The sequence below is a fragment of the Taudactylus pleione genome, unplaced genomic scaffold (genome assembly GCF_031769625.1).
Source record: "Taudactylus pleione unplaced genomic scaffold, aTauple2 ptg000314l, whole genome shotgun sequence".
Lineage (NCBI taxonomy): Eukaryota > Metazoa > Chordata > Amphibia > Anura > Myobatrachidae > Taudactylus > Taudactylus pleione.
Window position 1 is genome coordinate 10,576,978 of NW_028284715.1, and position 13,190 is coordinate 10,590,167.

At 42.1% G+C, this 13,190-nt stretch overlaps 1 protein-coding gene across 3 annotated transcripts in view; it reads left to right on the forward strand.

Annotated features, from left to right (window-relative positions):
• The window catches only part of ANKRD46 (ankyrin repeat domain 46), a 30,524-nt gene extending 17,535 nt beyond the window's left edge, over nucleotides 1–12,989 (forward strand). For all 3 annotated transcript variants that reach the window (XM_088442681.1, XM_088442680.1, XM_088442679.1), the window contains one exon: nucleotides 8,107–12,989. In XM_088442681.1, coding sequence (XP_088298807.1) covers nucleotides 8,107–8,323 — 217 coding nt within the window. In that variant the 3' untranslated portion in view covers nucleotides 8,324–12,989. The remainder of the gene's footprint in view (nucleotides 1–8,106) is intronic.
• Nucleotides 12,990–13,190: the final 201 nt, after the last annotated feature.

Below are 13,190 nucleotides of genomic sequence, written 5' to 3' on the forward strand. Positions count from 1 at the left end.
CTGTCTTTAAAGTCAAAATTTCATTGTGTGTGTGTGTGTGTGTGTGTTACGTTTTATTACTCTTGCTGTGTTTCTCACATGGAGGCTGCACTGCTACTTATTACACATTTTCCCCAATCTGCAGCCTCACTAATCTCCCCTGGTTACATGGTGACAGTGACCTTTGTGTCTCCTCTGAGCGTAGTTACACATTAGCTCATAGCTGGAAATCTTCTAGATGTGCCTGGTTCCAGCACCTTGTGTGTTTATTGTACCTTTCCCCTTCATCCCCGAGTGTAATCCATCGCCTGCATACAGATCATACATAAACATCTGTGTCTGGAAGATGTCTCAGTGTACTGTGTGTGCTGGTAATATGACAGGGTATGTGTGTGGGCCACACTTGCTATGAGCAGGGAAGACTCTGGTGGGTAGTACATACGCTGTTTCTTCTTCCTCTGTGACCTTGTGCCCCTGCTTCTGTGTTCTAGCCGCGCTTCATTGTGGTCTGCTTGTGAGTTATCCTGGTTAGATGGTTTTGACATTGGAGGGAAGATGTTACTTCTACTGTAAGGACCGGGCTGGACATGTGTGGATTGGGGTAGAGTAGTTGTAGTATACCCAATTCTCTGCCCATAGTAGGGGTTGTTCCCAGTTTATCAGGTGACCACTGGAAAAAACCAATGGGACTTTTGCTTGATGTTATGGTGATCGGGTGTGGAATGGGATTGAAATGCCGGCGGCTAAACTGTCCAAATCCCAACAGCGGGTGCCTGACGGGGTCAAGACCCTGACAGGGGCAGGTAAATACCCTAACCTCCCCCCCCAAACACTAAAAGTAAAAGTTTTGAGGCGACTCTGTATATCCAGACCAATCACTGTAGCAGGAAAGCCCCGACTCTGTCTCTCTCTAACATTTATACGGTCAAATCCAACTGTTTGTTTTGCCTTCCTAGGAGATACAGAACATAATAGAAGTGTAATCATTTGCTTTGTTACTATGGCAGCTCTTAGATTTGTGCTTCCTTATGTGTAATACTTGTACTGTAAACATTATCGTCACTTCTTTGGCATTTTCAAATTCAGCAGCAAAGATTGAGGCATCGAGTTGTTGTCTAACACCTGCTAATTGTGTCGCTGCTAAACTAAGGTGGTGACCAGCTGTAATCCTACATATGAAGTTTCTTGCAGAAGATTATTATGTGGTCGGGCTCGTGAGGCTTACACATCTGTCACCACTCTAGGGAAGTTGGACTCCTGTGATGAATCAGACTCTGCGGGCTGGGACCGTGGTAGCAGAAGAGGTTTCAGATAGCTTTTCCTCATAGGAGAAATAAAGTTAAAACCCAAGTTGATGGTAAAGAATACAGGGTTTTATTGAGAAACAGGGAACTGGTTAGTATGATGAATAGAAGCAGAACTAATAGTCCAGAATGAAAGGACATAACTTTAGCACGTGAGTTCTGAGAATCTGTAAATCGAAGGTAACAGCGTACTTGGAATAGGACGACTGGTGCTAGTGTATTAACTCCATGACAAGCAGGACACTATCAGATGACACGGACTTATCCTCACTAGACAAATGCAGGAATTCTGAGTCCGGGTCAAGGGGATTTGCCCAGCAAGACGAGACTGGAATCCTAGGTCAAAGGTGGAGAGGTATATCCACCTAGACTGTGATGACTTTGGCTTGCGATGAGTGTGGGTCTTTTAAGTACACAAATATGCGTCGAACTCCGGGTGTAGTACACTGAGATCTGTCACGGAGATATTAACGGAATGCGCAGGTGTGTGTCTTTAGGTGCTTCGGGTTGGTACCCAGAGTAGCGTCTTTGGGTTTGTACCCAAAGTAGCGTCTTTAGACAATGGAGAAGAACACGGAGATACTTAGGAAGTCCAAGACTTGAAGGTATCGGGAGCCAAATACTAGGACTTGAGAAGTCGTTGTACCGAATGAACGTCCATGAAGAGTTTATATAGGCAGTGCCTGTCGCTGATTGGCGACTGCTTTCCAGCAGACCTGAGAGCTAGATCTGATTGGATGATCCAATATCACATGGCAGAAGCAAGATGGCTGCGCCCATGAACCGGCGTCCTCGCTGATGGTATTGGAGGATGACGCATTTCTGCATGAGAAGTATCAGTCAGCACAGTAGCGAGAGTTTGAAAGTGATGAGAGCCACGCTCGGCGCCAGTGAACCGAAGGCCGGAGGTACGTAATGCCGCTGGGCGGACTTTGCATCGGGACCTGGTGATCACATTCCTCACAACATCAACCATACTTACTGTATGTATGTGTAACCATCCAGATAGAGACCCAGCTGGGCTGGCTGTACACTTAGGTTTTCAGACGAGAGCTCCTGTCAACATTTCCACTTTTCATGTCTCCCAAATAAAGTCAAATTGTTGGTGCTCTTATTTTTTTTTGGAAACGCGAGATTTGAACAAGCATTAATAATAGTTTAAGTTGTGCTACTCCTTATTAATGGGAAATTGTCATTCCCCCTGCAGCCCAAAAAAATACACTTCCACCCTTTGCATTGCAATATGGGGCCAGGCTCAAAGATGGTTGGTAACGCAGCCGCTCTCTCAGTAGCGGTTATGGGAATTTGCTAATGCTAATCTCAGTCTTCCCTTTATGCTGGCGGTGTGTACGAGCGTGAAGACTTCCACTTTCAGGCTCTGTGGTCTGTATGTTTGTGATGGGGATCGTAAACCCTCCCAACATCGATGCATCATTGACATTTGTGGTAGCCTAGGTCTCAAACTCTGTCCTCCAGGACCCCGCACAGGTTACGTTTTCCAGGTCACCCAGCAGGTGTACAGGTGTAGTCATTACTCGATGACACATTTTAAAAGATCCACAGATGGAGCTAATTATTTCACTTGTGATTCCGTGAGGAGACCTAGAAAACATGCACTGTTTGGGGTCCTGAGGACAGAGTTTGAGAACCTGTGACCTAGGGTCTACTCAAGCAATTCTCCTCAAAACTAGCTAAACATGGCCTCTGAGGCATTGGATCTGCAGGTGGGAGCTCAGCAGCGTTCCCAGACACGCCCATGGAACCGCCCCTTTTTGCAGTCGCTTTAGGTGACCTCCGAGTCTCCGCCCTGATACTCCCAGGGATCACTAACCCCAGTTCTTCCGTAAGAGAGAGAGCGAGATTATATAGTCCTTCTATGGGTATGCCATTCTGCCTTATTATATACTGTAGATTAAGTTATTGAAATTGTTTTGCTTTGTCTGATGGCTGGCGCATGTCTCATAGATTGGCATGGTGAATATGCACATTTATTACATGCTGTCATCATTACAAATTGTGCCTCAGTGATGTCACTAGATCAGGGGTGAGCAATAAGTGACCCTCCATCTGCTGTTAAACTACACCTCCCAGCATGCCCTGCCCCAGTTTTAGCATGTCCTGATAGCAAAACTATGGCAGGTGTATACTGGGATGTGTAGTCCCACAGCAGCTAGAGGGCCACTTAGTGCCCATCTCTGCACTAGATCCTAGGGCATTAATAGGCTGTACTCTCATAAATGTTGGATAAGTTTAATTCTGATTCTCACTTTCTGTAACAGTCTGACCATTTGGCTTCAGCCAGGTGCTTCGTGTTGTTTGACAAGTCCGATCCAAGCTTGGTGCGTACTGAATAATGTGTCCGAATACAGCAGCCTCAATACTGCTGGGAACATTGTGTACTACACGCTTAATCTAAGTCCTGTGCCAATCGCCCTGTGAACTTTCTAATGACAGGCTACTTAGCAGCTTATTACTAAAACCTCACTAGACAGGGTGTGGTGTCATAAGGAGGTTTAGAGACCTATTTTAATTAATGGGAATTGTGGCAGCAGATTTGCTGTAAAGCAAAGAGCATGAACCATGCAAGTTGTCCTATTTCAGGAGAGAGCCAGAAGTACGTCCCCATGTCTTCCCCACTCTGCTTGTACATGGGCTGCAGAACTGTGTCACTATGTCCTCTATACATGGATCAGACTGACACCAGCTTCATATAATGTATAAATCTTCTATCAACTGGAGGCCGTATTTGCACATCGCCGTTCTCACATAAGGCCGGATGTTGCCTTAAAGGAGAACATCTCTAAATAGAAAAATGCAGAAACTATTTGTGTCTAATTTTCTCTCTCATTAGTGGGAAAACAATCCAGTTTGTAGGTGAAGAATTATATACAAATGTGTGTGTTGAAAATGTTTAGCGCTCCTCCAATATACAGTTGTTTTTTGTTTTTTGTTTTATTGTTGATTATTTATGAGACCAAAAAAAAAAAAAAGTCCCTCTTGCTTTCACATTTGTGTTTGTAGATGTCCGGATATAATGAACGAAGATCTAAAATTTGGATAAATCTAATCTCATGTGATGAATTACAAAAGTAAAACCCGTTATTTAACAAAAATTTAAAAATTAAGTACACCTTTGCTGCGCCCATAGTAATAGCTAAGGTAATTTCAGCCCAGTGCTAATTAAATACAGTTCATTATATGATCGCAGGTAGTGATGCTGCCTCTGTATAAAAGCAGAACCTTTGGCTTTTCAGTCTGAAGCATTAATGTCGAGCCAAGGAGAAAAGGCCACTGCCCTGGTCTCAGAGAAGCCATTGTTACTGCTCATCAGTAGGCAAGACCATGCCCAAACACCATTCCACAGCATTGGTGGGCCATGAGCGGCCCTCCAGTTGCTGTTGAACTACGCATCCCAGCAGGGCATGCAGGGACGTGTAGTCCTACAGCAGCTGGACGGCCACTTATTTACCCACCCCTGTACTACTGAGAGAAAAACTACTCAGAAAAAAAAAAAAAGTATATGTGGCGTAACTAACCATACAGTGCCTAAAGACTCATAAAAAATGTAAACCATGTATATAATGGTTATAGATGAACAAAATAAGTGAGGGTGGCTGCTTCAGTTTTTCAAATAAATGATATTTTTTATTCTTTATTGATGATCCTTGAATGTAAGGTGAAGGGTGAGCGCCTTCAGTGCAAAACGGTGTAATACAAATCTAAACCTTATTGTTTAGGTCCAAAGTCCTTCAAGGGATATCCAGTGTCCTTGTGGGAATCTTTTCCTTGAAGGATCTTCATACAATACTTCCGTGATAGATATGTATAGGTACAATGCAGAAGAAAATATTCAGCTTATCTGTCTCAGATGTAGGAGGTGACTACGTATTTCGTCCCGCTATAATCTCTGGGGACTGCACACACATGCATGCAGATACGCTGCCAGGCGTTCACACATTTATGTCCACTGATTTGGAATAGAAGGCGGTTACTCGTGTTTTAGTGGGCTTACCGCACCACTTCTAGGTGGCTCCCGCTCACCATCAGTGACTTCCCGTTACTGATTCTTCCCACTGGGCACCTGGAACAACCTACTTCTGTGTATGTGCGGGTGCAGCTGCAACACTTTGAGTAGTGTACGCTAATTCCCGCTGCTCCCTTACTCTGGACCAGTTCTGCAGGGTAGCTGGTAGAAGGTTTCCGTTTGGAGACACCGGACTCAATCCAGAACAGCCGGAGAACGGAATAGTATTGTGCGCTATTCTGGCGGTCACAGGATACAGCAGATGCAGATGTCTGAAGGCAAGATGTTTATTGCTCATTGTCTTGAGAGAGACCAGTCCCGTCGCTAAAACTGCTTGTGACAATTCACAGCATACAAGATGTTACAGAAGTACAATGCTTGATGTTCAAAGGATACAGAGTCTACAGAGCCACATCAGCCCTTTTATATAGTTAGATGACACAATATCCCATATACTGTACCTCTAGGAATGTTCTATCAATCAGACAACTATCTCACAAAATAGAAACAAAAATACATCTTACATTTCAAAGAAGCTGAACAATTTCCTCTCTGTTTATATATCTACCACCCAAACCAGCTTGCCTAAAACACAATTCCTCCCATAATACTGTAATAACCCCTGGCGTGCATTTCAAAGAAAGTGCTTTAAACACAGACTTGGGGGTCTATTTACTAAGCAGTGTTAGTAGACGCAGTGAAAAATGATAAAGCGCCGGCCAATCAGCTCCCAAATGTCATTTTTCAAACACGGCCTGTGAGATGACAGTTGGGAGCTGATTGGCTGGCACCTTATCACTTTTCACTCTGTCTCCTAACACTGCTTAGTAAATAGACCCCTTGGTAATTTCACACTAGGCATTTTGCTAGGTCAGGATAATTACCATCTCACTTCCTATGTCACAGAAGATGGCAATTTCTTATACAATCCTGTAAGTACATGTAAACATGCTTTTCCAAAACATGGTGCACAGCGCGTTTAAAAATATCATGTGAAAATATACTAAAACATTTTCGTGTGCAATCTGCTGATCTTTGCTAACACAGCCCTGCAGTCCCGTCTACAGAGCCCCACATTAACTTAAATGCATCCATTTTTATTTTAAAACTCATACACTCCTTTACCTTTTAAATATGCTAGCCTCCGCTTTCAGTGCTGGAACTTGTCTATACAGTGTACCAGCCTAATGCGGAGGGCACTCTTAAGGCCCCCAGAGACCAGATTTTTTTAAATTATTTTTTTACATGATTTGGTCATTTTCGATCGATCGGAACGACCAATCATGTAAAAAGTGCAGTTCGTGGGGATGATCATGATGCCGATGCGCGTCCCTGACGTCGTGTAACGTCATCGTAGATCAAGTGAACATGCAGTAAATTTTCGACCTATCGTACAGGATTTGACAGACATCGTTCCGTGCGTGTGCATGATGTACGATATGTTGTCACTTTTCCGCCCATTATTTAAATTCCAGAATCGTGAGGTTGTTTGCTACAAACGATATATTGTTTATGATCTGCAGTCGTTTACGACCCATCTATATTGTATGGTCGTTTGTACAATTGTACCGTGTGTGGGCACAATACCGTATGTCCGGGAGAGTTCAGTATTTCAAGGGAAATCGCAAACGAGACTGGATCGTGAGCAAATCGCACCGTGTATGGGGGCCTTTACACTGCAGCCCTGGGACTAAGCCCTCCCGGCTGCAGTGATGCGCCTTGCCACTGGCTAATACATTTACGTTCCCCAGGCACAGCACATTGGGGGTTAATACATATAGCAGGCTTAGCTCAGCGCTGCAGTGCATGCTTGACCAAAACATTATTAAATATATATTTACATGGAGCCTAGAGCCAGTAGTTTGTATGAAAATGTATATGTATTTCTGGAAAAAAACAAAGACCCCCTGGAAGCTAGAGTATATCCAGTTATCTGCAGGTCTCCATCAACATAGCAAATGTTCCAGTCCATGACTCCGTCAGCAGAAAGCATTTGTACAAGTATGGCTTTCACAAATGAGTAGCTAGGAGACCTACTGTACCCCTCTCTCCAAAATGTAACATAGCACAACAAACTAGATGTGCAGAAATACTTGTGATTGAAACATGAGATTTATGAGCAATGTCCTCTGGACATGCAAGACCAAATTGTATTTGTTTGTTTGAATTTAATGCAATACTACTTTTGGTGAAATGTCACCTCAAGTACCGAATGCCACTAGTCACGGGTAATGGTGGAGGGGTAATGATTTGGGGTTGTTTTACAGCCATAGGACCTTGACACCTCAGTCATTGAGTCAAAGAGGAAATCGTGAGGGCATCTGTCTGTCAACTGAAGCTTGGCCGAACTTGGATCATGCAACAGGACAATAATTCTAATCAAGCTAGAAAATGTACAACTGATTGGTAGAAATAGAAAATAATGTTTTTGTTTTGTTTTTCTTCATGTGACTTTTTAGCGTTATCAAAGTTTAGGACTTGGCGAGCAATGGATGATTGCTAATTAAGTCTGTGTTGTAAGATTGTTTTAAGCAGAGCACTGATATTACAGTAATTCCCTTATGCATTTAATAGAGTACATAGTATATAAACGAAAATGGAGAATTAAAGTCTGATCACATTTCTTGAAATAGTTATAGATTAACTGGAGAATTCAAACCTTTCTAAGGTAAAACTATGCTTCTGACCTGATTGTTGGCGTATTACCAGTGCAGCCCTAGCCCAAAGCTTAGGCTGTATAATGGATAGATAATGCATGTCTGGTCTGAGTGTGTATTGACGCGTTTCATTGTCTTGCAGTGCCATGGAAAGCCATTCCCTCTTGAATCCAAACCTGCAGCAAGGGGAAGGGGTCCTCTCCAGCTTCCGCACCACTTGGCAAGAATTTGTGGAGGATCTTGGGTTTTGGAGGGTCCTCCTTCTCCTCATCGTTATTGCCCTACTTTCTCTAGGCATAGCGTACTATGTCAGTGGGGTGCTGCCATTTGTGGAGAACCAGCCTGAACTAGTCCACTAGGGCAATGGCTAAGCCAGCTCATCCAATCAGCTGTTGCTCCTTTCCAGTGCAGCGCTCTTTGTGGGTGCTGCTCCTCTAGACTGAATCACTCTTCATCGCCCCTTCCTCATTCCTTGGGACTAGCTGCGCATTCTCAAGAGGCGTTCAGACATGTTCTTGTACCACCCTAAAGGACTTTGGAAAGGATGGACTTGCCACTTTCTAGTATGTCATTCAGGAAGGGCCTATAGCTGCTCCTTGCTGCTGTTCTCTTATTCATGAGCGAATTTGTAGCAACGCCACGCAGCTTGATGATATTCATTTCCTGGAGCTGCCAATGAATGCGAGGGTCTTTGTGGAATAACAGAGGTTCCATATGAATGGTGACTTGTCTGTTTTCCTTACCATTTCAATCTTCCGCCATTTTATATCTTGGTCATTTGGTCTAATGAATGACCAGAAGTATTACTACTTTGTGACTTGTTTTTTCTCTTTTTGTGTGTGTTTTTTTTTATTTTATCCTATGTTAAAACTGTATTAATGTTAATGATATGGTGTAATAAAGAGATCATCACGAGGAATTCGCAGACCTCGGAGTGATGGAAGAGCTAGCCGCCTGTGTGTCCAGCTAGCCATCCTATAAAATGCAATTTAAATATAAATGACAAAGTTAAGCTGACTGTTTAATCATATAGCTAGCAACGCACTGCAATACTGCCAGCATAAATTACCCCAACCGTGCCATACGCATGGGCCCAAAATGCAGGTAATACAGGATAATTATCCAATCAGAATTGATCAGATTATTAGGCCTGTCTACCTAGCTCTGTGCTTATGTGAATCTTGAAAGGTCCAAGTGTAAGCCGACCGTGATACAACGACTTTGCATGAGCAGTGGGTGGCAGGATGAGCCTGGACAGTGTGGCTGACTTAATATTTTATATAAAGAAACATATAACATTCATGTGTTTGAGTGATAAAAATGACACATGGCCATAATGTCATAAAAATGCTTTTATTAACCAAACATTAATACAGAGAGTCTCTGTATTTTTATCTTGTTTAGTTTTCCTTTTACTTAATCCATAAGTTGCATACAAAAGCGAGATCATGACAGTGAATCTATAACTTGATCATTACACATTTAAAGTAATATTAATAAAGTGCTTAAAAATCACAATACAAAACCATTGTAATTAAGTGCTGGTAACACCATATGGATATAGTACTGCTGACAAAATTGATATTGTAACAAGGGGATGTAGTTTATATCCTGGCTATCGGGATGCCGGTGCTGGAAACCCAACGGTAAGTTTTGGGGCTAAGGGGAGGGTTAGGCTGCTGGGAGGGAGGAATGGATAGGGGAAGGGTAGTATACTTACCTTCTTGTTTCGGGATTGTATCCCATTAGGGATCCTGAACTTCGGCATCCCGTACCCAACCCGTGCTAAGTACCTATACTTTTAGAATTGCTGACCGCAATAGTTCATGAACACTAGACAAGTTGGAATCTGTGAGCTAGGAAAGACTTCTATGGATTCTACAGCATGTGAACATGCTGCTCTGGGCTAATGTAAGGTAAACATTATATATAAATGTGGAAAAAGCTGATAAAACAGTTCTGATTATCTTTTGAAAGTTTTACGTAAATATATGTAAAGGTTATCTGTTCGTCTCTTATGTACGACCAAATCTATCCTAGGTTCCTATAAGACAACTTGGGTATAAAATATTCAGGGCCATTAAAGGAATATGATTTTATCAATGTTACTTTGCCTAGTATTTTATTTCACAGACCGTGAGCTCATAGCCAGCAATCCGCAGTTGATAAATATTCCTACCTTATCGTAGCAGCTCGCTGGCCTGGACTTCTGAAATGTACGAAGCATCTATTAAGCGGAATATCAAATTGTGTCTCTTGAGATGTAATAACATTTAATATTGTCATATATTGACCTTAAATGTTGATGTGACGTAATGAGTGAGTTACTTGATTGGTTCAGACCATAAAATGATCATCTCCACTACTGGGCGTACTTGCCTAGTCTTGTGGAATTGTCTGGGAGATACGCGAATTTCAGGGGAGTTCTTACAGACTTCAGAGAGAATAGACCACCCTCCTATCTTCAATGTTTTTCTTGAGAAGCGGGCTTGGTTATTGAATTATGCAAGGACGCAATTTGCAACTTTGTTCAGCACTGTGCAGTACGTGATAAAGGGAACGTGTTATCACCTCCCCCCCTGCATCAACCACTTAGACAAGTATGATCTTGGTGTTGGGAGCTAGGTGAGGGTCACAGGTTAGACGTTATGTCAGCTGCACTGTTAGGGGCCCATATTGGAAATAGTTGAGGTTGTAGACACGGACACATGATTGGCGTAACTTACATTCAGAGCTTTCACTAATTCCATGTTTGTAAATCCATTCACATAACTTTTCTTATATGTGATTAAAGGGATAAAAACTGACCTAATGTTTTATTTTCTTTTGTACATATTAATAGTACTGCAGTATCTATTTAAATGTGCTGCTTTAGACGTTAGTAGTTGCAATTTAATTCCTTTTGGACATTGTAACTGAATCTTATTTGAAAATACTTTCATTGTTATGAGTCTGTAAATATTTTTATTTCTTTTTTTATTTTAGTCAGTTACTTTTACTATAAAAAAAAAAAAGTGTAAAGTTGCCTAAGGAAGTATAATTTCTTGACTGTTCTGTGAATATAGGGCCTGATTCAGCTTTGGGAATAGAGTAAGACAGTGGTCTCCAACCTGTAGCTCGCGACTTACTTATAACTCGCGGTCTTTATTTTGGTAGCTCGCCTAGCTGCAGTACTGCTGAGTCATCTAGATGGAAGTGACCTCTGACGTGTGCTCCCCGTGTCATTGACGCCATGGGTGGAGCCACAGGGAATCCCCTCCAGGCAATTGCTGCAGCCTCTACAGCAATCACCTGACATCCTTCCCCGTGGTTCCACCCACTAAGTCTACGCTACGATGGAGCGAGTGACTGCCGGAAAATTACACAGCAGCCCTGCCTTTTGCTCCTCTACTGCACGTTCCCCCTTGCAGCCGGTAATGAACAGTGAAATGTGCCTGTGCTTAAGTTTTATTTACAAACTACAATAATACCACTGTAATAATTAAATGCATTATTTTCTATTAAACATTTTTTTTTCTACTTTTCATTAAATTACCTTCAAATGTTCGGTTATTAGCCAGATTTTTTTTTTTAGTAGCTCTTCAGGAGGTTTCATTTTTCTAAAGTAGCTAACACCTCAATTAACGTTGGAGACCACTGGAGTAAGATATAGCAAGTAATTATCCATCTTGGTAAAACCATGTTGCACTGCAGGTGGGGCAGATTTAGATTCGGGAAGGAGGTGTCCAAACTGAATTAAATTGCAGTGTAAAAATAAAGCTGTGCAGTATTTGTGGGCTACATGCAAAAGCAGCCAGTATTTACCCTACATGCAAATTAAAATTATTTGCACCCCTTGCATTGCAACATGGTTTGTCCAGGTTCACAGTTACTTGCAATATCTTTCTGTTCCCAAAGCTGAATCAGGCCCATTGACAATTTCAATACTCTATATACCTTTCAACGTAGTACAAAATGGTTTGTCATTTTATCACCTGACTCCCAATTGCTTTGCAGTAATTGATGTTGAATGGTTTTTACAACAACAGATTCTGCACAGGTTACTGAACTCATTCAATAAGTGAGGGGAAAGTATAAGCTAATGTGTATGATCCCTGTAAATTGATACAACTGGAAATGAAAGCTATAAAAGATCTAAGGAGATGTCCTGTTAATACCGACCACTACTTTTGGCTGTATTAAATCCTCTGGAAGACTGCATATAATTAGATAAGTCACTTACAAAATATCCTCTATACCAATGAGCGTCTGCTCCTCTACCAACCCTCTCAGGACTAAGCACTGTCAAAAGCTGCAGCTGTCATTTAAAATGTTGAGTGTACGACCCATTTTATGAGCATCCCAGCTTGCTGTTCAGTGCAACTCTGCAGCATAAATTGCTCCTGAGCACTTTCAACAATATTTCCTTTTCCAATGCTCAAAGTTTAGAGAGTACAGTGAATGTACAGTACAGAATGGTCAAGCCAACTCAAATGCCGGAGCCATGTTTTCTGCATACGTGGTCGCGGTCTCCGACACGCTCTAAAATGGTAGCGACACGTCTGCGTTTTTGCAGCCACTCCCCATTACTTATCCCAAAAGACCGACAATCACACTGCGGGAAAATAGTCTCTGCGACCGATGATGATAATGTAACATGCATACACCACCGTTAATCGCTCAGCTGCGCAAACCTCTGCATTATGTCCATCCCTGAATCAGGCCCAGTAAAGGATGGCTAGAATGGGTAAGGGGCGGATTGAGAACGCTGCCTATTTTAACATTGCCGGGCCTTGGAGGGGGAAAAAACAATTAACCTTAATGAATTTCACTGTTTTGTGCAACTAACATGTGGAACTGTATACTGCTTATATTTTATTATTAAATATGCAAAAAAATGAATTGCCTGTTTTCAGTTTGGACTTTAGAAAATGTAGCTATGGAGTAAATCTCTTTACCTTCTGTTAATGGTTTTCTCTGTTTTGTGTACAGACTGTATCTTGTGTTCTACCTTTTTGACATTTAAATAAAAATATTTCTCCCAAATCTTCATACAGTGTTGAAAATTTAAGCTGCAATGTAGAATTGCTAGATAACGTGCAAGCAGGGTTTTCCTTTTGGGCAATAAAGAAAATGGCTGCTGACCACTTGCTGACTGTGGGTGAGATGTACTAACACTTAGAGAGATAAAAAGTACTAACCAATCGTTTTTCAAACACAGCCTGTAAAGTGACAGGAGCTGATTGG